Source organism: Hippopotamus amphibius, chromosome 10 (genome assembly GCF_030028045.1).
Source record: "Hippopotamus amphibius kiboko isolate mHipAmp2 chromosome 10, mHipAmp2.hap2, whole genome shotgun sequence".
NCBI classification, from domain to species: Eukaryota; Metazoa; Chordata; class Mammalia; order Artiodactyla; family Hippopotamidae; genus Hippopotamus; species Hippopotamus amphibius.
Window position 1 is genome coordinate 115,972,366 of NC_080195.1, and position 25,370 is coordinate 115,997,735.

The window sequence follows — 25,370 nt, forward strand, 5'->3', positions numbered from 1 at the left end:
AAAATGCACCCCTCAGAGATCCACATGCGTGCCCCAGAACCCATGGCTACATAGGTTCCAGAGCAGAGGGGGACTCCAGGGCCCAGTCAGCTGCCCCGGGGGAGGAATGGCATCCCGGACTCTCCAGGGGGGCCTGCTGCAGCCTTGGAGGGTGTCACAGGTGGACCGGAGGCAGCCGAGAGCAAGCCAGAGAGAGCCCGGGGTGGAGACTCCACTGCCCACTGCCGGGACTTGGAGGTGGAGGAGGGGCCAAGAGCCAGGGACGTGGGCGCTTCTAGAAGCTCAGAAAGGCGGGAGACAGATTCTGCCCTGGAACCTCAGAAGGATGCAGCCCTGCCCGCACCTTGACATTGGCCCAGAGAGACCTGGGTGGGACCCCTGGCCTCCAGGGCTGTGAGGCGATGCAGTCCTGTTGTTTTAAGCCACTAAGTGTGTGATGATCTATCACAGCCACACAGGACACTGAGGCGGGGTCCGCCCTCGCTTTGTGGACATGCAGGTGGTGCTGGTCTGCTGTCCTCTCTGCGCGGAAGTGAGGTAGGACGGGAGGGTGGGCTCGGGCCCTTAGACATGCCTAATGGTCAACAGAACTCGCAGAGCCCTCCTGCTGTTTCTAGTCGTTTCCCACAGCAAAGAGACTGTCCGCAGGGCATCACACTTTGTCTCCTTTCTCACATCCTGCTTCTCTGTCCTTTGCTCTCACCGCAAAGTCCACTGCCTGGGCTCTGGTACGTAAACAGTGGCGCCGCCCGGCCCCTGGCACGTCCCTGGGTATGCTCTGAGGCCTCGCGTGTCTCGTGGTAAGTATCCCGCTGGCCACTGGCTTCTGTGTCATGATGGGAATTGCAGACGTGGACGTGGGTCCCCGCTTTGGAGAACAGCTTGGTAATGTTTCACAAAGCGAAGCCGTCACCGACCCTACGACCCCGCAGCGCTGCTCCCAGCTGTTTACCAGGGGCAGGAGACGCACATCCACACCGCATTATTCAGTGGCCTTTCCAGCAGCCCCACACAGAAACAGCCGCAGAGCAGATCAACAGGAGGCGTGACGGGCTAGCCATGGGGGGACCGAAGCCGCCAGGCGAACAGCGAGAGCCAGCGGTGAGAGCGAGGCGGCAGCAGGCGCAGCAGCTCGGATCGGGGTCGGGAACACTGGGCTGAGTGAGAAGAGGGCGCCGCGCGGGCCCACCGAAGGGACCCCCAAGACGGGGGGAGCTTCCTGCGACAGAAAGCAGACCGGGGTGTGTGTGTGAGGGGTGGCCAGATGGGGCACAGGGGACTCCTGGGGGCAGCAACGCGCCCGGCCGTGTCTGGGGGCAGTTCCGTGGATGTGCACGACGGGCAAAACTCACTGAGAAGAACCCTTAAGGTCGGAGTCCAACTCGAGGATGGAAGATGCCTTAGAGGACTGGGGCAGGGAGGGTGGGGGGGACGTGAGGGGGGGGCGTCAAGGAAGGGAGGGGATACGGGGATATGTGTATAAAAACAGATGATTGAACCTGATGTACCCCCCCAAAAAAAATAAAATTTAAAAAAAAAAAAAAAAGTCGGTACATTTTTAATTAAATAAAATTAAATACGTTAAGTCGAAATAACATTACGCAAAGATAAGGGTCCTCAACAGAATTAAAAATAATATTTGAGTCATGAAAAGAACCACAGGCCCCTCGGAGACGCCCTTCTTTTGCTCTGGGTTTGCTCATGTGCTTCTGGCGCAGTAGGTTGTTCCAAGGGCTCTCCGAATGTTGACCGTCTCTCCGTCAGTGACAGTGGAGAGGCTGTCCCCGGGCACATGCATTACTGACAGCCTTGATTTGCTGGTGTGTGGTTTCAATCAATGAGCTGCTGGAGCCCCCGGAGCCCCTGCACTGTGGGGGCAGGTGGGAGCCCCTGGAGGCCCTGCTCAGAGGCTCCAGAAGAGGAGCAGACACACAAGCTAACACACGTGAGCATCTGAACTTCCGTGAATGCTATTTAGTTGGTAAGCAGGTGAGATGAGTGTGAAGGGAGTGTCGTGTTGCAGTTGGGTGCAGGGCGCGGTGGGCCAGCTCTGGCCGTGAGCCAGGGAGGCCTCTCTGAGGGGCAGTGGAGACGAAGGACAGGAGGGGTCAGCCTGAGGGAGGAGCGGCCTGGGCAGGACCGGGAGAGGGAGGCAGCCGGGAAGTCCTACAGGGCCTGGAGGTCAGCGTGAGGAATCTGGGTTCTAGCTACTGGATGGTTGACGCATGGCCAGGAGTGTGCGGTCACATGTGTGTCCCCAGGCCCGGCCGGGCAGCTGGCACACAGTGGGCACTCAGAGTGTGAGCAGACAGCTATGGCCACCCAGACCATCGGGCCGTGCGGAGCTCCAGCTCAGAGCCAGACTCGGGGAATTGCCTGAGACCCAGGCCCTGGCCGGAAGGGATCGGAGACACACGCACACGTGTGGGTGCGCGTGTGCACGGATGTAGGAGCTTGTGAGTGTGTGCGCATGTGTGGGGATGTGCGTGTCTGTGTGTGTGGCAGAGGGTGGACTGTGCTGCTGGTGGCAAGGTCAAGGGGTGTCCACAGGAATTGTCCAGCAGCTGCAAGCCCTGGAGCGGTGACCACGGTAAAAACAAGGTGAGTTTGCTGTCAACCCTGCAGCCACACACCTGGCAGATCGGGAAGTCGGTCACGTCTGGTCTGGGGGTGGGGGGCTAACGGAAGAGGCGTGGCTCACACATCTAGTTGTCCTTCCCCTTAATCGGGTTTCGGGGAGGGGCCCTGGAGGTCAGGAGAAGGCACAGAAACTGCCACAGACAGTCCTTCTCCAGGAAATCATGACCCCAGAGAAGAAATGCGATTTCTGCAAAAACACTCCTGAAGTGCTGTTCATCACAGCAAAGGTGTCGACTTCCTGTGGGTTAACAGAGGATGAGCAGCCAGCAGACCCGGGGTGTTGCCGAGAAGAAACACGATGCGGTCGTCAAAGTGACAAGAATGTGGTCAGGTCACACCGCGTGCACACTCCGGGAGCTGCGTGCCTTGGGGACATTTATCAACGGGACAGCAGCCCGAGAGCTGACTTGAAAAGATGTAAATACTGCCATGCTCTCTGCGCACATTCTCCCTCTGCTTTGCATGCGTCATGTAAACAAATCTTGATTTACGGTTTTCTTGTTTCCACCCAGCAGAGCGGAGCTTGGATGCTGCCCAGGGACGCAGTGGCACCGTTGGGTCAGGACAGAGCCCCGGCAGGGGTGGAGGCGGTCACTGCTGTGCTGGTGGCGGCGCTGTCCATCGTCTGCCCTTCCTCCCTGGGCACCAGCTGGACATCCAGGGAGAGAGAAACCACATGGGATGGGTGCTTGGGGAGCACGGACAGCGCCCAGGCGGCCCCTCCCCGTGGGGGCACGGAGGCTCGGCCACGGGACCAGACGCAGCCTGACTCCAGGCGCCTTGGCCCGTCTGGGTGTTGTGTTCTCGGGGGGTGGGAGTGGGGGCTCTCCCGGGAAACCGCGTGTAGCGAGGAGACATTTTCAGGGTTGGCTCCGGGGATCGTGGAGGCCGCTGAGCCCCAGATCGGTGCGAGGCGGGCCTGGGGGAGACCCAAGAGGGCTGACGGCAGTCCCAGTTCCAGGGCGGCCTGCAGGGGAGCCCCTGCCACTGACTGGGCGATCTCTTCACCCGGAGTCCACTGATCTAAGTGTTCATCTTCTCCAGACACACAAAGGCAACCATCCCAGGCGTGGAGGCGGGCGTCTCAGAGGCCCTGCTGTGCTCCTGGCCAGGGCGGCAGCCCTCCCCTCTGTGGGTGCCCTGCCTCTGGGGGCGCTGCTGGCGGTGCACCTGTGGAAGGAGTCCCGAGGTGCCGTGGCACCCCAGCCTCCAGCTGATCCTGCCTGAGGCTGCCTCCCCGCAGGCTCCCTGGCCCGTGACCCTCCTTTTGTCCCTCTTATGGGCTGCTCAGGCCCTGCCTCAAATCCTGGTTAAAATCAGAACCCCCAGGAGAGCCCACATCCCTCTCAAGGGGGGTGGGTGGTTGAGCAAACCAAAATCAAAATGGGATGCCCACTTGAATCTGAACTTCAGATAAACACCAAGCACTCCTTTAGTAGTTCATGCAATACTGGGGATGTGTATTTTTTTAAAAGCATTCATTGTGTATCTGTAATTCAAGTTTAACTGGGGATCCTGGCACCCTCGGCCCACCCTCCCTGCACCAGCAGATCCACAACCCTCCAGACCAGGCCCACTGGGGCCCCCGTCTGCCCAGGGCAGGGACTCAGCCAGGCCTTAGGGACAATGACAGCAAGGACATATGTGTCCAGTAGGGATGCAGGGCTGCAGCAGCAGAGCCTGACGTGGAGGGAGAGGCACGTCCTTTCTCCAAAGTACTCAGTGCACACAAGGGCGGGGCTTTCCATGCCTGTGGAATTACGCCGGGGGTGGGGGGGAGCCTATCTCTGGGACCTCGCTCTTGCACAGGTCCCCTGGCCTGGCCCCAGAACCCCCCGCCGCCCCCCCACCCCGCCATTCTCCTGGGCAGGGGACATCCTTGTTCAAGGTCAGCCTCAGCCTGCCCGAGGCGTGTGGCTCGCCTACTGGCCTGAGGAGGCTCTAGAAAATCTCCGCTTTGGAAAATCAAGAGGGCCCTGGTTACAGTCTTGAGATCCCAAATCTGGTCTGGGTGGAGAGCGAGTGGGTTCAGCATAGCTTTCCTTCCTGGGCCGTGGGGCCTCGCCAGTTCTCACGAGGAACGGACGCGAAGAGCCAGGACTCCTGCTGGCTGGAGTTGCCACCGTGCCTGCTGTGTGATCCCGGGCAGAAACCAGTGAGAATTTTGAGAGAGAAACGGCAGGGTGTTAAACCGAGCGTGCGGCCCTCCTGCCGCTGAGGTCCTGATTCCCACACTCCATCTTAGAGCAGGCGGGGCCTGGGTAACAGAACAGGCCTGGCTCGGCTACCGCCCCGTGGTCTCCTGGACGGTTGTGGACCCCACAGGGCCTTTCCAGCAAGGCTCCTGGTACAGAAAGTTCCCTTCCACCCAGAGGGCTGCCCAGCGGTGATGGGACCTCCCCTCCTCCTCCCCGAGGCTCCCAGGCTGGCGTCACGTCACCTAGCAGCCGTCCCAGGGAGGCAGGAGTCCGCGCCCGGCGTAGGGTCAGGTGTTGGACATGGGAGGAGCTGGCCGAGCGCTGGCCCCGAGGAGGCCCTGCAAGTCCGTCCGGCACACCCAGGAGGCCAGCCCGGGTGCAGAGGAACGGAGGTCCCATCAACCAGGGGTCTCCGGTGGGTGTAGCCTCGGTGAGGAGACGGGGCCCGTGCCATGCGTGGTCGGGATGACCCTACCCCACCGCGTTCATGGGTAAACTGAGGCCGGAGGCAAAAGCTCCTGCAGAGGAGAGGTGTCCTGGTGACCAGGTGACCAGGGCACATTGGCCCGTGGCGGCAGAGTGAGCGCTGCGGCTCCGTGACGCTCCTGCCGAGGGTCGACTTCCCGCCAGAACACACACACGCAGCGGTGCTTTTCTGTAAAGAGTGTCATAAATATATTTCCATATTCACAGGATACAATAAATAGTTGGTACAAACACGTCAAACAGCATCAGGACACCTTCCCGCGTCTGGGCTCCCCATCCAGAGCCGAGCGTCTGGCCACGGGGTGGACCCTGCAGGAAGGTGACCAGGCCCCGCTGTTTTTGAGGTAACATTTTTTATGAACTTTTCCTTTAAAGCAAAATCCCTGCAGGACACCAGACTCGCAGGGGCAGCTCCAGTCTTCTGCCTGGACGCCCACAGAGCCACCCGCGTCTGGTCACTGTGGTTACCGGGGCAGAGGTGATGATGTCCCCGGTTGGATGAGGGCCAGGGATGGCAAGTTGGTGGCCCTGAAAGCCACAGCCTCTCCCAGGCTCCTTCCCACCCTGAGGCTTCCAGGGTTCCCCGGGTGGGGTTCTGGAGTGTGGCCAGGCGGGTCCCGTTCCTGGGGGCCTGGGCTTGTCACCCCGTCCTCAGCTTCAGCACCCGGGACAGCGGCTCCTTGGCGCTGGAGTAGACCAGGTAGGAGCCGGCCGCTGTGCGGAAGGTCTCCCAGTCCCTGCAGCCGAAGGTTGGGAGGCTGTGCACGGCCACAAAGCCTTCGTACCCTTGCCACCTGTGGGGAGAGACACCGTCAGGTCAGCCCTGGGTCAGTGACGCCAGTGCCGGGCTGCTCGCGGGGAGGGGAGAATGTGCCTGGCATCGGGGCTGCTCCCTTTCCCCAGGGTTCCACCCCACCCCTCCCGTGAGCCTCGCCAGGCCTCCACCTGCCCCTCCCCTCGGCACAGCGTGGAGGGGCCCCGCGTCCCAGCCTCACAATCTCCCCGGGTTACAGGCGTGGGGACCTGGGTCAGGAGGGGCCTTCTCAGCCTGCAAAGAGGGAAACCGAAGCCCGGAAGGGGGAACCTGCCCTGTCCGAGGCCCCGCAGCTGCTCTCATCCACCCACAGTCCTGCCCCCAGCCCAGACCCCCCCGCAGTGGGCGGGGGAGGGGGAGGGGGTCCTGGTGGTTCTGGTCTTCCTCACTCCCGGGGTCGGCGCGGCAGTGAGCATGGCCCTGATGCACACCTGGCACCACTCGGGTGTGGCGCCTGTCTCTGAAGGAAGGAACCTCGCTGCCGCACACGGCTCTGTGACCTCCACCCCCACCCAGCCCATGTCCGGCCCCTAACAGTCAGCGGTTTCTAGGCGTTGTCCACCAAAAGGGATGTATCGACAGGTAGCTCTGTTTCCATTGGCTGGAGGCCCCAGAGATGGCCGCAGGGATCAAAAGCAGTAGTAGGTTTAACTTAAATGTTTTTCCAGATGACTTTCTGGAAAGGCTGGGGCGGTTCTTGTTCTGGTGGGAAAGGGCCAGCCCCCCACCCCCACACTCATGCAGCACGGTGGCTCTTTAAACAGTGTCTGAACAGATGGAGGAGACATGTCATCCTCGTGCTCTGAAAAAACAGCTTCTAACATGTTTATTCACATTTTCCTGGCAGCCTCTTTCCAGCCTGTGCGAGATCTCACGTCTTCTCTGCAGGACTCTGAGGTCTTACAAAGTCATGGTAGCTTTTCTTCTAACATTTCTGTTGTTGAATGTTTTACATTTAGATGTTTATTCCCTATAAAATTTACTTTCTATATAATATGAAGCAGGAGCATAGGTCTGTTTTCTTCCAAACAGACAGAAAATTACAGGAAATTATTTTATTAAGTAATGCATCTTTTTCCCACTGAACTGAAATATAACATTATCACACTAGATGACTGTGAAAGGTACTCTATGTTTTGGCCTGTATTCTACTCCTTCTACGTGTGTATGTTTAGCAAAAATCATACAGCTTTATTTGCATGCTGTCACGACCTCCCTTTCAACATTTTCTTGGCCATCTTTGAAAATTTATTCTTCCATGAATTTTTAATTGCTTAAAATTTAAAAATTACTTAAAATTAACAAAAAATTTTTAATTACTTAAAATTTTTAAATTACATAAAATTTAAAAATTCGTCTTCTTGAAAACAGCAATTAATTAGAAAGTCTAGAGAAAACTGATGATTTTTCTAATAAAATATAGATGACCCAACTTGTCTCAGGAAGAGACGTAGAACCTGATTAAACCAATAACCACGGGGGAGACTAGACAAGCAGCTCAACAGACACTATTGGAAAGAAACCAGGTCGAGACGGCTTTGTAACTGAATTTGACCACATCGTAGAGAAAATAGATAAGTCCTGCTGTTCCAACTATCCCAGTCCACAGGTGTGGGTGGTGTGTCTATTAAGTTAGGTTCCACATTAAGTGTCCAGAGGACACCACGGAACAATTTCATTTCCTATTACAGATGCAAAAATCTGAAACCAATCATAACCACTGGTAGCCAGTGGCATGTTCAGTGACTGAGCATCCTCGTTAAGCGAAGCTTGTCCCTGAGTGTGAGTTCCCCTCTCAAATCATTACATCAGCAGGTTGACGGGAAGACCCATGCCAGGCACGGGGGAACGCCAGCGGGGCGCGCCTGCTCACGTCCTGTCAAACGGTGTGCCACCCAGCCTGCTCCCATCACGGCAGCAAAACAGAATGGCCGGCTGCTGCCCCTACGACTCAAGATCATCCTGGAGCTTCTACCTAACTGAGAAAACTAGACAAGCAGTAAAAACATTAGAAAGACAGAGGCAGAGTTGCTTTTATTTGCAGGCGTAGTTATACTCCTAGAACTCTCACAGACATGCCTTCAGGAAACTATTAGAACTGATAAGATAATGCGACTGGGTGGCCAGACACAACAGTTAATTGCCACGATACGCAGATGGAAATGGACACGGACTTACAATACACGGAAAACTCCCAGAACTGAATGTACTGAGACTGCCACGGTGCCTCTAAGTGTAAAGTGTTATTAAAGACATGTGAAAACTAGAGGCATCCACTGTGGCCAGGGATAGAAACGTTTCATAGGATAATACACTAATAACTCTCAAATTAGTGCATCCACACACTGCATCTCTGCCAGTATCCAAAGTCCTGAGCATCAGTGAGACGAGAGGTCACCCGGCTGACCCAGGGGCATCACCCAGACTCGCCCTGCACTCAGGTACTTCTGGTGCCAGGTGACCTGTGACTCGCTCTGAGCCTGTGGTCACTTGTGGGGAAGGTGGGCACACCCCAGGTGAACCAAGGTGGGGAGAAGGGGCATGGCCTTTACCTGTAAATAATACTGTTTACTGAGAAGGTATTTCCGTCGAAGGAGTTTGCAACCACCAGGAAATAATCTTCTCCCACTGAGAAGAACTCCCAGTCCAGAGCACTGCAAAAGCAAGTGAGCAGACCTCAGGGCACAGGACTCGGACACATGGCCAGGGAACTCGGGGTGGGGGGGCTGGCGTCCAGCCAGTTCTCCCCCAACCTCAGAACTTGGGGCGCTAGGTCCCACCTCCAAAACCCACAGAAGGGTGAGCGATTTTCTCAGTCACACAGAGAGTTGGTCTGTTCCAGGAAAATGCAGATTAGTTATTCACTTTTTAAAATTAAAAACATTTTTAATTGTAGTAAAATACACATAACACAAAACTTCCTATTTTACCCATTTTTAAATGCAAAGCTCAGTGGCATGAAGTACATTCACACTGTTGTGCAACCATCACCATCACCATCTCCAGAATCTCCATCTTCCCAACCTGAAACTCTGTCCCCACGAAACACTCACTCCCCAGCCCCTGCCCCAGCCCCCGGCCCCCAGCCTCCTGCTTTCTGTCTCTGAATCTGACTCCTCCAGGGACCTCGTATCCGTGGATCAGACAGCATTTCTCCTTCTTCGACTGTCTGATGTCACTGAGCACAGTGTCCTCAGGGTTCATCCGTGCCGCGGCAGGTGTCAGAGTGTCCTTCCTTTCTGAGGCTGAATTATATTCCACTGTAGGAACGGACCCTATTCTGTTTGTCCTTTCCTCTGCCGATGGACACGTGGGTCACGAATGTGAACACGGAGGCAATGAACGTGTGCAAAGTTGCTCACTTTGAAGAGCTTGAGACAGAGGAACAGCCCCAAGCTCAAGGTCACTCCTTGAAGGCCTGCAGCGCCTCCTGGAGGCGGGAACTTGAGGGCGCCGGCCATGAGTTCACCCCGTCACCCACACCTTCTCAGGTGACAGCAGGGTCTGCTAACATAGAGACGTTCCCTACATTGGAAGCTGTGGTCCTTTCTGCAAACACACCACTGCATCCTGTCTTCAACAAGCCCTCCTGAACTTGCTAAGGCTGAGTCTGTGCTCAGAGATGCCTCCGTTCCCAGGGATCTGACAGGAGCTTCCCGGAAGGACACTCCGGAGCCCCGTCCCTCCCAGGAGGCCAGCCTGGGCATCAGCCGTGGGTCCCAATCACCTCCCTGATTACTGCAGGCCCCGTGTCCACTTTACAAATGAGGAAACTGAGGCCACAGCCTTGCAGCAAGTGGGAGTCACTTGGATGCCAAAGGCCAGGCTGGTGCGTCTGTGTCCACTGGCCTCAGGGCTATGGCCTGTTCAGGCAGCAGAGGGCCACTCTCTCTCAGTCGACACCCACCCTTGGGTTCCTTCTCAGTGGGGATCGAGGGCACTGCCTAGAGCTCCAGCAGGACCCTGGACGCGAGAGGGCCCATGGAGGAACCTCGGGACATGCACCAGGGCTGAGGCCAGTGGGGGCCTCGGGGCCCCTCAGTGCTTCCCTCCTCCTGGTCTGGGCTCCTTTCCTGGGCCACTTCCAGCCATGGCCGGTTATGATTCGGTCATTCAAAACAAGTGGGGGCCGTGCCATGCCCACTGAGGAGTGGCATGCAGTGTGGCTGTGGGCGGCGGGGCAGCCGTGTGGCCCCACGTGCTGTATCCTGCCAACCGTAACTGGGCTCTAAAACCAGGGCCGCAGAGAAGCATTGGCTTACACTGTCTGCCCCGCGGCTCACGTCAGAAGCTGCCTGGGCTTATCCCAGAGGAACAAGCATCTGGGGTGACTTCCTGTTCTGCCTCCAAAGAGCAGGACGGTGAGCCCGTGGCCGGCCCTTTGAAGCATACGGTTACTCTTCTGAACCGCGCCACGCGGGCAGCAGGTGGAAACAGACAAACGACCATCAACGGAGGAGGGGCTCACAGAGCGTGGTGAGCCGACGCCGGGCCCGCCCCTCAGTCACTGGAAGGAGGGAAGCGCTGAGGTGCCACGTGGAGCAACCTGCACACGTGCCACGTGAAAGAAGCCACACAAGAGGCCACGTCCTACGTAGTCCATCCACAGGCAGTGTCCAGAACGGGGGACCCAAGGGAAAGAAAGCCGACGGCTGGGTGCCAGGGGCTGGGGGTGGGGGAGAGGTAAAGATAGCTAAAGGGTGGGGTTTCTGCTCGAGATGATGAAATGTTCTAAAGTCTCGGTGGTGGTGGTTGCACACATTTGTGAGTGTCATAGAAAAACACTGGATTATAAAAAGCACACACACAAGCCGCACCGTTTGAAAGCAGTCAGTGTCACGATTGCAGCAGGAGCCACAATCACTCGACTGGCCCTGGAGAAGGCAGGTCTGCGGGGCGTGGGAGCGAGGCCACGGCGCACCTGCAGGAGGGGTGGGCGCACCGCGGGGCCTGGGGACGCCCAGGCGCGCGGGGCGGCCGGGTGGGGAGCGGGCGTCCCCGGACCCCTGGCCGCGCCCCTCTAGGCCGCGCCCCTGTACCTGCAGGTGCGGATCTCCTGGAACCGGACGAACGTCTGCGCCGTGACGTTCAGCTCGTAGATGACGGAGTTGATGACGTACGAGTCGTTTTGCACTTGCATTTCCACGTCGTAGCGGTGACTGTTCGCCACGGCGAGAAAGACCCTCTCCCCGATGTGGAACACCTCCCAGTCTGCGGCGCCAAACGTCTGGGATGGGGAGAAGGGGGCCGAGACCCTCAGAATGGCCACCCACGCGGCTCCAGCCCCCCCGGGGTGCCGCTCTCTCCCAGCCTCACTGAACGTGAGTCAGGGGACCATCTGGGTAGAGGGCTTCTTACCACCTGTGCCGCCCACTCCCCCGACACCCCATTGTGCCAGTCTGGGAGGTCCAGCTGCTACAACACCTCTTCCAGCGAGCCCTCCCTGCTTCCTCCAGGTGAGCTCTGAACTCCAAAGCAACCTCTAGGTATCCCTGGAGTTTCTTACTACACACAGTCCCTGGCCTGAGGCTCTCCTTTGGCTACAGGGACAGCCCCATCTCTGGGTTCCTGTGCTGCTCCTTTGAAATCTGGGTTTCTGGAGGGTGAGGTGTGCGTGAGACAACAGGGCTGGACTTTTACACTCACGGCCAGCTGCCAAGCCTGGGCCCCAGACTTCTAGCTGCATGAGCTGACTTACACGTGGGACCCCGGAGGAGGAAGCTGATGGCCAGCATCTTGGGTGTGATGGGGTGGGGGTGCCTGGGGGAGGGGAGGACCAGAGGAGTCCAGATCCAGCCCTGGTCTGAGCCCTGAAGAGAGAGGGTGGGGCAGGAAGGAGTGACCACGCAGGAAGGTGGCGAATGCAGGGCTTAAGTGGAGAAGAAACATGGCAGCTCGCTGCAGCAGGGGCCTGTGGCTGGTGGAACAGTGTGCAAAAGCTCCTGGGGACCCCGAACCTGAGGAGGCTGCTGGGGTCTGAGTTCCTGCATCGGCAGAAAGGGCTTGACACCATCTGTTCCCACGGGCGGGTGAGGGCTGCAGGAGCTCTGACAGGACACTTTGCATTGAAATTGTCTTTAAACGTTTTGCCTCTTGACTTTTGGTTTCTGACCCTGGTGGAGCGGCTTACCTGAGACTGACTGCCCTGCCGATAATCATCGTGAACTCTGGACGCAACACTTAAAACTGTGCACAATCGTTTGAAGCGTCTGGAGAAGGGCCGAGGGCAGGCAGAAAGTGGAGGGGATGCAACCCCCAAATGCATGCATATCTGACTCTTCCCCCGAGGACACTCCCCGTCCCGTGGCACACGGGTGTGGCACTCAAGTGGAGGCAGCAGGCTGGATGGACAGGGGAGTCCAAGGTGAGAGTCTGGGGCTTGCAGAGAAGCGAAAGGAGACTACCCTTGGAAGGAGGGGACTCCAGAAGGGGAGCCCCGACGTCTCCTTATTAACTTCTCTCAAGTCCTGCCCAGCTCCTGAAGTGCACATGTGGGAGGCAGGACCCCAGGGACCCAGAGGCAAACAACAGCTCAGAGGCTGAGGGAACTGACCAGAGAGTTAACCAGTTGGGGAAACAGGCAGGCAAACGTGACCCACCATCAAGAGAAGAAACAGCAGGTAGAAATAGGCTGACACAGTGCAACCCCGGAGTTAACAGATGCACCCTTTACAGTAACTACGATCAGAATCTATAGGAAAATCTGTCTGTAATGAACAATGAGGTGCAGAGATCTGGGGAGCTACGAAAACTCTAAAAGGAGCCAAGTAGAAATCCTGTACCTGACAAGTAAAATATCTGTATCCACAAACCTATTGCATGAGATCAAGAGCCACCTGGATGATCCGGAGGAGTCAGTGAGCGAGAGATGGACCGATAGAAATTATCTGAACTGAAGCACAGAAGGGGGCGGAGGTTACAGTAAAAGTGAGCAGAGCTTCAGTGACTGGTGGGATAATATAGTGCAGTGTAATGTGCACGTAATCGGGTCACAGAAAGAACGGAAAAGACAGTGAGGCAGAAGAAAAGTTTAAGTAAATGATGACTAAAATTTTTCCAAATTTGATTAAAAACACCAAACCACAGATTAAAGAAGATCAGAGACCCCAAGCAGAATAAATACAAAAAAAAAAAAAAAAAAAAAACCCACACCTCGACACATCACATTCAATTATCTGAGAACAGAAGATAAGGCGATTTCAAAAGCAGCCAGAGGAAAAAGACACATTTGATGCAGGGAAACAGTGCTACCAATGGTACCCAACTTCTCATCAGAAACAGCAGAAGCTCGACGTCAACAGAAAAACATCTTTAAAGTAAACGAAAGAAGAAACAGGAACCCAGAATTCTACAACCAGTGAAAATATCCTTCAAGGTAGAATAAAGTCATTTTCAGGTAAGAGTGGTTGAATGAATTGCCAGCACACCTGCTTTATGAGAAGTACTGAAGGGAGCTGCGAAGGCTGAAGCTCTTATACCACAGGGAGATCACTGTCTGCAGGGAGGAAGCAGAGGGCGCTGGGAACGGTGAGCCCGTGTGTGTATGTAAAGACAGCTGACAGCAAGAATGATGACAAAGGTGGAGCTTATAACCTAAGCAGACGTATGAGAATATATGTGCTCACAGTAGCCCAATGGACGGGCAGGCATAAATGAGATCATTTTGCTGTACGGTTATTACATTATATGCAAGGTGTAATATTGATTCAAGATAGATTGTACACCTGAAACTAACACACCATTGTTAATCAACTATACTCCAATATAAGATAAAAATTTTTTAAAGTTTGCATTGTACATGTTAATATGAACTCATGGTTAATTAAAAAAAAGAAAAAAACAAAAATAGATTGTCGTAAGTTGAACACATATTGTGATTACCAGCGCACACAATTACACAACACATTGAATTAAAACAAAAAAGAGGAGCTAGAAGATTATATATGCTGCAAAGAACTTGTATCCAGAATATATAAGGAACTCCTATATATGAATAATGAAAGGCAAAAAATAAAAATTTAAATACGGGTAAAAGACGTGAAAAGGCATTTCACAAGGGGACTCTGGCGGGCCAGCAGGAGGATGGAAGCCCGGCACCGCTAGTCACCGGGGGACTGCGGCTGCACCACACGCAGGTGCCGCTTCACACCCAGGAAGTAAAACTAAAAGTACGGGCGAACCCGGGGCGACGGGAGCGCGCTCGCTCCTCGTGGGAGCGCGGGACACGGTGGAGCCTTTTGGAAGACCGCGGGGCAATTGCTTCGAAAGTCAAACGGCCGCCCACCTTAAGGCGCAGGAGTCCACTGCCAGGTTTTTACTCAAGAGAAATAGAAACAGCGTGCCCACAGAAAGCCTTGCACGGGCCGCCTCTGGTGGATGCCCCCATAGCGGTGAGGAGCTGGAAACAGCTCCGGTTGCAGACAGGGAGCCGGCCGGGCGGCCTCCCGGGCAGCCGCGCGTCCCCACGGGCAGGCGGCCCCGGCAGCGCCGCGGGAGGAACGCGCGCCGCCCCACGGCGCGCGGGAAGCGGCTCCGGCTGTCTGCGCCCAGGCCGGGGAGCGCGGGTCCGACCGCGGCCGCTCTCGCGGGTCGCGTCCCCGCGCGTGGAGGGCATGCGCCGCCCCGCGCGCCCCCTGCCCCGCGGGCCCGGCCCCGCCCGGCCGCCCGCTCGCCGCGTCCCCCGCGCCCAGCAGGCGGCGCCGCCGCCCGGTTCCGCGAGCCCGCAGCCCGCCGCCCGGGGCCCGGGGCCGAGCCGCCGCCGGAGAAGGGCCAGGACCGCCGGCGCGCGCCTCCCCGCGCCTCCGCCTGTCCCTGCGGCCGCGGCCAGCCTCCGCCCCGCGGGGCCTGCAGCCCGCTCTGCCCGGCACCGCACCGACGCCGCGGGCGCGCACCCCTGCTCCCCCCACCCCCGGCCCGCGGGAAACGCACACGCCCCACGCACACGCCTGCACACACGCGCACGGGTGCGGACACACGACCCCTGCGCGCACACACCTGCAGGCACCCAAGCTTTATGGGCACACCCACATGCACACACGTGTCTGCCCATGTACCGGACGCGCGGCATGCATCGCGTACACACATGCGCGTGCCCGCACGCCCACACGAGCACACACTCTCCTGCACGTGTGCGCACCCACGCAGCACAAGGGGCCGGGGCTGGGCTGAGGAGGGGTCTCCGCCGGATCGCCAGGGCCTCCTCCCAGCCCCCAGCCGCTCCACCCTCGGCTCACTCGCCCCGAGGGCCAGCGCGGAGCGGGAGGGGCGTGCAGATGGGGGTCGGGGAAGGGGCTGCCCGGGCCCCGGGGCAGGGGGAGGCGAGGGGGCAGGGGGAGGCGAGGGGGCAGGGCGGGGGCGGGGCCAGCGGCGGGTGGCGGGAGGTGCATCCGGGTGGGCGTGGCTTGGGGCTCTCCCCCCGCCTCTGCTCAGTGCGCGCTGCACAGCCCGGTGCAGCAAGTACCGGCCCTCATTCCATGTGAATTTCAGATAAGCAGTGACTTTTCAGTCTATGTGTACGGACACGCTCTTACTAAAAAATGATTCGTTGTTGATCTGGAATTCACACTGAACTGGGTGTCCTGTATCTTATACGGCAGAGGCTGGCAGAGACCGGCATGCGCCCCCGCCCCGGGTCACAGTCCTTGGCTGGCAGAGCGGAGCCGGCACCTGCGCCCGCAGCCCGGGGCGGGGCTCCTCCCGCTGGGCAGTGAGTGGGGGAGCGTCCCGGCCGAGGGCTGCACCGGCCTAGGCAGGGGGTGACAGGCCTGAGGTCCTGCTGTCGGGCCACTCCTGGATTCTAAGCGCATGAGGGACTCATCGGGGAGAGAAAAAGGAATTCCCATATCAAACAGCCCTGCCAACCCTGCCTGGCACCGGAGCAAGGCGGCCAGGCACCTGCTGGGCTGGGCTGGGCTGGGCTGGGCTGGGCTGGGCTGGGCTGGGCGGGCCCTTCCCCCCTCCTTCTGAGCGGAATTCCCCTGAAGCCTGGCCCTGGAGTCCCCTGGCACCGGGCCTGGTAGGCCCCGGAGCACCTCGAGGGATGCTTCTGGGACTCGGCAGCCGCGAGCATGTGGAGCCCCTGACAGCCTCCCTGGAGGGTGAGTGGGTCCCTGTAACCAGCGGATCACTTGCTGGGCAGCAGGCCTTGGGTTCCAGCTTTGATGGAGCAAAGAACCAAAGTGCCTGGGGAGCGTGGGGTGGGGCACACTGCCAGGGGAAGGCAGGCAGCCCCCCAAAGGCCCCCAGGGGATGCTGCCATCCTCGCTGTGGGCAGTTGGCTAAGGTGGGTGAGGGTCCCATCCTGGGAGGCTACAGGGGGTGCCCCTCCCAGCTCTCCCCCGCCCAGCCGCCCCTCCAAACCTTGCTTCTCCCCAGGCTGCCTGGTCCACTGCCTGCTCCTGCCTCACAGAGCAAACCCGAGGCCCAGGAGGAAGCGCCCTAGCCCGGCCCCTCCCAGCACTGACTGCCCAGGGCGCTCTCACATCTCCCTCCTTACAGACAGGCCTCCTTTTCCTTCGTTTCTGCACGTTTACATTCTTGGTGGAGACTACGTTTCTGACAAGCCCACAGCTCACGCTCTGTCCCCAGACACCCACCGATAGCTCTGGGCAGCGCCTCTGCCCATCCCTCCCCCTGCCCCGACACACGGCTTCCTGGGGCCCCCATCGACCTTCAGCTGGCCCCCCTGCCCCGAAGCTCCCGCTTCCCTTGGTTCTCATTTCTGCCTGCAGCACCTTCATCAGCCCCGCCTCCAAGGCAACAAAGCCCAAATCTTGGTCCAGTGCTCCCCTCCCCCATCCCCTCCTTTCTGGGTCTACACTTGACCGTGACCACAGACCCCACAGCCAGACAGCTCAGGGAGCAGAAATCCCAGTGGCTGGAGGCTGGATTTCTGTGGGTGGAGCCCTTTCCTGCCTGGACACACCCAGCTCAGACCTCCTTTGGTCTCTGTCACCAAGAGGAAGGTTCTAGAATTCCTGGTAGGCGAGGTGGGGAGGTCTGGACGGTGGGGCCAAGGAATGCTCCCTGGGTGGATAGCCAGCCTCCCACGCACACCCAGGCCGCAGACCCGGCGTGGGCACAGCCCGGGCTGTCCTCGTGACCTGAACTCACCCCGCAGCCCTGGGACCCCGCCCGGCACCCCTTCCAGCACCGCCTGTGTGCACGGCTTCACAAACACCGGCCATCCCTCCAGGAAGGTTTCCCTGTGATGTTGGCGCCTCTCCACTCACACAGGCTTTCAAAGCACTGGCCTCATGTTTCAAAGCCCACGACCGTGAGAGATGTTGCAAAACTCTGACCCAAGTGGAAACACACGAAGGCATCTCCAGGACGGAAGAGGATTTAAACACAATAGGAAAGATGCTGGCAGAACATGACAGTGGGGTCTCGTGGGTTCTGAGGACTCATTGCGTGTGAAGAGACGCGGCTTGTAAGAGAAGGTGGCCTTCAAGGCGGTGTCCCTCAGATGCTTGCAGGCTCGGGTGGTGGCAGTGCCCCCTCTCAGCCCCCAGAGTCTGGCTCCTGGGGCAGCTCCGCCTGCGGGCTGGAGACGTGCTCTCTCACAGCCACTGGTCCTGCTCCTGCCCGCCCTTCTGGATGATTCTCCCGGCCAAGTCACACCCTTCGGCTGGTTCTCCTTTAGGCCGTGTAGCCTGGGTGGCCCCGCTCTGGCTCAGCTGGCCCCGTCTCTGCCCCTGGGTGCTGGCCTCCCCTCTGAGGACACCTCGTGTCCGAGGCCTGTGGCGGGGCTGGGCGCAGACTGGCGTCGGTCCAGATGCTCCTGCCAAGGCAGTGCCGGGGCTCATGCCTCCGGAGCTGGCACCTGGGGGGTGTTCAAGGAGACGGGCCAGTGTCCCCTCGGGGTTTGGGACATACTGCACAAGGGACAATGGCAGGAACTGAAGGTTATCCTGAGAGATTTGGGGTGACCGTTTCCAGGTATCTAGCAGACAAGCCGGGGGACAGGCGAGCAGAGCCCTGTGGTGTCCAGAGAGCACAGTCCTGCAACTGAGCACAGAGGCCCGGCACGTGGCCTTCTGGTCAACCACACAGGTCCCTAGCAGGACTGTCACACCAAGCATGTGACAGGAGGGTTCCTGCAGCCGGTTGGGGAGTGCATCCTGGAGATTATCATCCTGTAGATGCCAACAATGTGATCCGACCCCTCCTACCTTTGAGCCAAAGGCCAGTTTAGGAAGGTCTTCATCCCTGCACTTCATCAGGGGCCCCAGGCAGCTCCCCAGCTCCCCGGGGCACAGCCACCCGCGACAACGCCACCCGCTGCCGTGCTTACCATTAAATATACACAGAGACAAAGTGTCCTCCGATGTTTGATAAAAGACCTGGAACACAGAGTCAGGCTAAAATATATACTCGTACGGGGAGAAACTGAGCTGGTTCTAGAAACAAAAGGGAATTTTAAAAAATTATAATTATCTTCAGAAGTATTCAAGAAGATAGGGCATTCATAGAGCAAACACAGAATGCCGTTACAAGGGAAGAGCTCTTGGATACTAAAAACACGATTCCTGGCGCTACGAGAACGTGCTCATCAACGTGGTTGGAGAGCAGAGGTAAGGAAAGGGTCCAGGCTGTAGGACAAAAAGAAAAGAAGATTCAATCCAGGAGATCCGAGGGCTGACTGAAGGAATTCCAGAGAGGGGGAGCAGGAAACGATCAAGAAAAGCTAAGAAAATCTCCCAGGCCTGGGAATGCGCCTCCAGGTGGAAAGGGCGCTGAGACCCCTGACACGGAGGCACGGGAAACCGCCGTGAAGAAGCCTGCGGGTGCCGAGGGCACCTGGGGAGGCGGAGGGGCCACGGCACCCTGGGTGCTGGGGGACAGGGGGCTGCCCCCACGTTCCCTAGGGAACGACTGCCGCCCTCCAATCCCACACGCCGCCTCGAGCAGGCCAAGGGATGCGGCCACCACACGTGTCCACACTTCCCGCCACAGAGGAGCGTTCTCACTGAGGCAAAGCTGGCGAGGTTGCGGCCCCCCCAGCCTGTGGCCATACTGTAGGGGCACGTGGCCCACATGGCTGTGGAGGGTGAGGGGCGAGCTCTCAGCCCCGCCCAGGACTGACGTGGCCTCACGCTGCTCGACGCCCATCGGCGGCCCTGGTCACATAACCTGGCCACGCTGCAGGGACGCTGGAGAGTTGGGGGGGCACCTGGAAGCGAGGATCCTCGAGGTTGACCCCGGGACACCGGACATCAGAACTGGACATGGTAGCTCCAGACAAAGATGGCAGCGAAGGAGAGTTTCAGAAAGGGGACCACTGTCAGTTCTAGAGACTGTCGGCCCAGACGGCACAGGCAGGAAGGCCCAGGTAGGGGGGTGAGTTACGGGAGAAGAGGGGTCTTCCTGGGTGCTCGCTGGCCAGAGGCCTTGCAGACACGGTGGGAGCGCCGACGTGGTGAGAACCCAGAGACGCTGAAGACGCCGCGTTCGCAGGGCTCCCGGGGGTGTGGAGGACCAGCCAGAAGCCGGGGATACGACCATGTGCAGAGACGATGGTTTTCCTCCCCCAGAAAGGAAAGGACGGGGAGGGAGGGACTTGGGAAGACGCGATGAGGGACTTGTTGAAAGCATTATGTGCAGCGCACGGGGTCCACGCGTAAGGGAGCCCCGTGTGGTGGGCTTGTGGCAGGAAAGGAGAGCCTGACCCACATTCAGGGACGGTCCCCAGGGGTGTGGCGCGAAGGTCGTCCTGCCACTGAAGCCACTGAGAAGGGAGGGATCACAGCCGCACCCTCGGCCCTGCGAGGATGACCTCACGACGCGGGCAGGACGATGCAGACGCCGGCGGCGACTCTCGGTTCAGACTCATCAGCGGGGCCTGGCCTGGGGTCCGACACCGAGAGGGACGCGCCGGCGGCCTGGAGGCAGGAGGGCCCCTGTCGTCACCCCAGGCCTCTGTGGGCGTGGAGAGGGGATGCCAGCACCGCCCACGAGCCCGGGACCGGGCGGTACACGCGTGGTTCAGTGGGGGTCCAGCACCGTCCCACCTAATAAAGCCTTCTCCCTCCCTCAACCGGAGGTCTCGCCAGGCAGCCCACGATGGCTGGAACCAGCTAAGGGGCACGCAGGGTCTGCAGGGAAGGAGGACAGTGCTGCCCCCACGCCTGGCCAGGTCAGAGGCCCGCTGCCGGCCGCCTCAGGGCAAGAGCCTGGCACCCACATACAGGTGGGTCAGGCTGTGGGGGCCCCCTGGGGCCAGGGGACCCGGCTGAGCGCTGGGTGCTGCTGGCAACTCCATGCCAGGGCAGCCCCCCCCCTCATTTTAGGGCTCCCCAGGCTGTATCTGGGGCCCCAGGGGCTCAGCCTGAGCCTTATTCGGGGAGGTGCCTGGGTGCGAGGGCCCAGGCGGGGGCCCTGGTCCTGACCCGTGGGGCCCGGGGCCCGCGTCGCCCAGGCGCCAGGCGGCTGTGCGGGGCCTGCGGGCCATGCAGGGTGCTTACCAGGAAGGACTGGAAGAGCTGGAAGGAGCCGCCCAGCCGCACGTACAGGTGGGACTGCAGCCGCGTGGACGTGCCGTTGAAGGCGTTGGCCACGGCCAGGAAGGCGTAGGGCCCCACCGTGAAGAACTCCCAGTCGTAGGCGCCGGAGGTGGCGATGGTCTGGTTGGCCTCAAAGAGCCGGGTGCCCGGGTTCCACTTGTAGATGACGCTGTCGATGTTGTGGTTGTCGCCTGGAAGCCGAGCGGCCGTTGAGGGAGGGGCGTCGGGCTTCCGCGGCCTCGCGGCGGCCTTGGCGAAACCCCGCCTGCCTGGACCCTGCCCCAGGCCCTGAGCCCGTCCAGTCCAGCCAGCCCTGCTGTCCTGCGCCCCACCCGGGCCCTCCGCAATGACACCCTTCACGTGACCTCCCTGCCTCTGGGCCCCCCCTCGCCGGCCCCGCCTTTGGACGGCTCCGGACACCCCGGGGCCTTCCACCGCGCTGGAGGAGGGACCCCCTCCCCTCCCCAGCCTCAGCCCTCACACTGTCCGCTCTCTCTCCCCCACACGTTAGGCCTGCGCGGGCGGGAAGCCCCCTCCCCACACGGCGTTCCCTGGAACCCCAGACCTCCGCCGCCCCCGCTGGGCCAGCCTCTCCCGGAACGCGCGCTGCCAGCGCTGCCGGGGGGAGGATGTTGGGTAGCGCGCGGGCTCCTGGGGTCCCTCTGCCCGTGAGCGATGGTGGGGTCACCTCCCCAGCCCCCCAGAGAGCCCCCCGGCAGGTGCAGACTCAGGTAACCGCTGAGCCTCGGAGCCTGCAGAGGCCAGAGGTGCCCTGCAGGGCCGGCCGCCCCCCAGGGCCCTGTCCCCCTCGAGGTACAGGGCGGGGAATGGCTTGCTGTGGTCACCTGGGGCCGTTACCCGGCCCAGAAGCCAGGTCTTCCAGCCCCTCCCAGGCCTGTCCCCCACGGCACCCACTGCATCGCACAGTTTGTGCTCGGAAGGGAAGAGGGCAGGGACCCCCTAGCTGGACAGGGGAGAGGTGCTCAGGTGTGTCCACCCCCAGACACCACTGTCAGGTGGCTGAGCCCGAGGACACGGGCCGCATGTGGTTGATTATATATTTTTAATGAGATACACTGAACCCTGCAGGCCATCAGGCCCCGGCCCTGGCGTCAAGGTCACAGTCCCTACCTTCCCGGTGGTTGGCCACAGCCAGGAAGTACTCCCCGGCCACCTCGAAGGCCTCCCAGTCCCGGGCGCTGTGGGTGGGGACCCTCTGGTATGGCGTGAACCTCAGCCTTCTCTGGCTCCACTTGTAAATGACGGAGAACTCCTGACCCTTTTCATTCGGTTCAAAATTAGCCACAGCCAGGAAGATCTGGGGAGAGGACCAGGACAGCGTTCTCGTGATACGGGGCGGGGGTCTGGCGCTCGAGGCTGCTGAACGTGGGCCTCGGGACAGAGGCTGAGCCTGGGCCTGGGGGCCCGGGGGCCCGGGGCGGGCCCGGAGCCCGGGACTCTCTCTCCAGATCCTCACTACGTGGGGGCCCGCCGCGCGCCCGTGTTGCCAGCCCCTGAGCTCCGTTTCCATCTCCCAAACCCAGGAAAAGCTCTCTGCACAGCCATGTCCTTCATCCCCTGGAGGAGGAGGGAAATCGTGAGGCCCTGCTACCCCTCAGGAAACTCACATGTGTCCTGCAGTCGGGGATGCCATGGCAATGCCTTACGTGTGACGTGCCCCGGAGGCCAGAGGGCGGGTCGTGTGACTGTGGCAGGAGCCAGAAGCCCGGGGGTGGGGGCGGGGGATGGAGGGGATGCTCACGGCCCCTGGAGCAGCCCCGGGTACACTCTGCGTCTGCTTAGGGGGTTGGGATAGATTTTCCTCTTATTTTTCTAAATGTCCCAGTTTTTCTTTGCTATAAAGTTGTTTTTTATAATGAAAACACATAAACCTTTACAATGTCGTCAACCAAAAAACCAGAGGGCTGGTCCCTCCTTCCCCAGGCCGGCTGGGAGGGTCGCCCTGCCGACGGTCGGCAGGGACGGGGAGCAGAGGTCTGTCTGTTTCGTTCACGTCTGTCCCCAGGGGGGGTGCCCAGGGCAGGGCAGGGCTGCACCCGGCACACGTGCTGGTGAGGGAGGGCCTTGGGGGCAGGCACGGGGAGGTGTCCCTGGGACACTGCCCGTCGGGGCCGAGGGCTAGAAGGAGCCGGGAAGGGAAGCGCATCGTGAAGGGGGTGTCCCGCTCAGCCCCCACCGGCGGGCCACTGCCCAGCGCAGCCCCGCTGGAAGGAAGCGGGGCCGCCGGCGAGGCTCTCCCACCCAAGGCCTCCGGGCCCAGCCCTCACCACCGCGCCTGTCCCCTCCGTCCGGACGTCACGCGTCCTAATTCCTCGGGCGAGGAAAGGAAGGCTGCGAACGGAGGCCTGTCTCCACTCTGACGTGTGTCTGCCCCGCTGACTGCTTTAGGTCAAATCATCTCAAAGGCTTAAGGTGGCAGCGGGGTGTCTGCACCGAGCTGGGCGGCATCTCAGAACAGACCTTCTCAGCCGCACTCTGGAGGCAGGGACGCAGCCCTGCCTGACTTTAACACCCATTTAGAACCTGCATGAGGTTTCGAAACCAGTAGGAATGCTTTTCCCCATAAAGTCCACGTAAGAAGCCCCAGGCTTCGGGCTCTGTGGGTTTTTCCAAGGTAAAAAGGATCGGTACCTGTTTTTCTCTTTCTGGCTTACTTCACTCTGTATGACAGACGCTGGGCCCACCCACCTCACTACAAAGAACTCACGTTCACCCTGCACGACACTGTAAAACAATTATACCCCAATGAAGAGCTGAGGGGGAAGAGAAAGAGGAACACAAACAAGTGAGGATTAGGAACGTCTCCGAACGCAGACTTGCCTTTTTTCCGATGGTGAAATGCCTCCAGGACTGTGCCTGGTGCGTGGGGATGTCCTGGTACGAGGCAAACCTCCCGTCGGTCCATTTGTAGATGGCGGACGTGGTCTTCCGGTTGGCGGCTGCCACGAAGAGCCCGGCCTCGGGGATGTCGAAGACCTCGATGCCCAGCGTCTCCGCGTTCATGAACAGGCTCTGGTGCTCCTCCACGTAGTCCAGCCTTTCTCTGGCTGGTGACAGGGACACGGAGACCCCATTAACGCGTCCCAGAGCAGAAGCCCCAGGTGGACGTCCAGGGGTGTGACCCCAGGGCCCTGGGCCAGGACCTTGAGCACTGGGCTGGGCACGTGACCTGGAGCCCCGTGCCACCCTCACCCGGAGGCCCAGCCAAAGAGCTTCTGGTCCCTGGATGGGTTTCAGGGTCTGCAGAGCCCCCAGCGATACTAGGCGGATGGAACGGATGTGTCAGGTCCTTACTAGACGTTTCCCACGGCTTGTGGCTTCCACGAAAGGCTGTGCTCCAGCGTGAACTAGAGAGTAGAGGCCGCGGCTCGCGGACGGCCCCCGGGAGCCACTTGCCATTTCCTGAGGACCGCCGTCCCGAGCGACAGGGCACCTCGCCTCACCTCCCTGACCACAACACCACTCCCGGTCCCCGGCACCACGGCATTCGGTCTCTGACCCAAGTGGGCGGAGAGGGTGAGGCGAGCACGGGGTCTCCCCTAGACAGGTCGAGAGCGGAGAGGTGCCGGCCCACGAGTCGGGCCCAGGAGGGCGCGCGTTTCCAGGTGAAGCACGCAGGCTTGCTGCCCTGCGGGGGGTCCGTCCCTGTCCCTAAGCAACGCTGGCTCTGAGAAGACCCCTTGGTCCCCAGAGCCCTGCCCGCCTCACCTGCTAACACGGAGACCCACTCGCTGCCCACGCACAGGTACAGCCCCTTGCGGCTGGCGTCAAACCAGAACTGGGCGTCCTCCGCTTTGGTACACGGAGGCCGGGACCCCAGGGTCACCTTCATGTCGGTTTCTGGGCGGGGAGACAGGAAGATGAGTGTCCGGTGGGTATGTGCTCCCTGGAGGGAGGCAGGGTCGGGGGTGTCAGGTGACCCCTGACACAGGCGCTCCTGCCTTCGCCTTCCCCCCACCCCCCGGGCTGCCAGGAGCCACTCAGGGTTGTCAGAGAGGCCTCAGGGAGGCAGGGAGGCCCGAGAGCCTGGGGCCTGCCCGGGGCGTCTGTGCGCAGGACATGGAGATGCCCCCTGCAGTCTGGCCTCCCCGCCCATCTAGCTCTTCCCCCCCGACCTCAGCTCTTCTAAGAACCCTGAGTAACCACGGCCCCCTCGCTCTCCTCTCCCATCCGAGACTCGCTGGCACAAGTTCCCCTAACTTCCGTTGGGCTTAGTTCTAAGGACCCTCAACCGCCTGATCCCTGGGAATTGCAGCTTCATCCTAGGTCCAGCCCTCGTCCTCATGGTGCCACCTGGCCTCTTTACAGCAACGTCCGCCCTGAGGCCCTGACGGCTGGGCTGTGACACCGAGCACATCCTCGACCTCCCGAAGTGCCCGGCAGAGCCCTGGGGTCGGTCTCCTGCCCAAGGCCCAGAAAACACCCCAGGGGCCACGTGCCTCTGGGAATCTGGAGACACTGGTCCAGGATTGGGTCTAAGGGTCAACACGCTCACGGGGCTCCCCTGACGCGTGAAGCAAGGACCGTGAGACTCGAGAGAGAAGGCTGTCTCCCCAGCTAGCCAGCAGGGCTTTGGGCTGTTGGGGGAGGGAATTTGGGATGCTCCATGGCAGGGTGTGTGGCTTACAGAAAGAGTCAGTGTAAAGGAACTCTACACTGGGGAGGTGCAAACACAAACTACAGACGGAAAAGTTGGGGACCCTCTAG

The 25,370-nt window shown here is 59.9% G+C and overlaps 1 protein-coding gene across 4 annotated transcripts in view; it reads right to left on the reverse strand.

Moving 5' to 3' along the window:
- Positions 1–5,490: 5,490 nt before the first annotated feature.
- TSPEAR (thrombospondin type laminin G domain and EAR repeats) overlaps positions 5,491–25,370 on the reverse strand; it is a 115,681-nt gene continuing 95,801 nt past the window's right edge. For 2 of the 4 annotated variants that reach the window (XM_057697493.1, XM_057697492.1), the window contains exons 6-12: positions 24,372–24,503; positions 23,484–23,710; positions 21,774–21,960; positions 20,604–20,833; positions 11,178–11,365; positions 8,691–8,792; positions 5,511–6,118 (exon numbers count right to left, since the gene is read on the reverse strand). In XM_057697493.1, coding sequence (XP_057553476.1) covers positions 5,965–6,118; positions 8,691–8,792; positions 11,178–11,365; positions 20,604–20,833; positions 21,774–21,960; positions 23,484–23,710; positions 24,372–24,503 — 1,220 coding nt within the window. In that variant the 3' untranslated portion in view covers positions 5,511–5,964. Of the gene's footprint in view, positions 6,119–8,690; positions 8,793–9,233; positions 10,805–11,177; positions 11,366–20,603; positions 20,834–21,773; positions 21,961–23,483; positions 23,711–24,371; positions 24,504–25,370 lie in introns of those variants that run through there. The other 2 variants (XM_057697490.1, XM_057697491.1) reach the window with 2 other exon arrangements.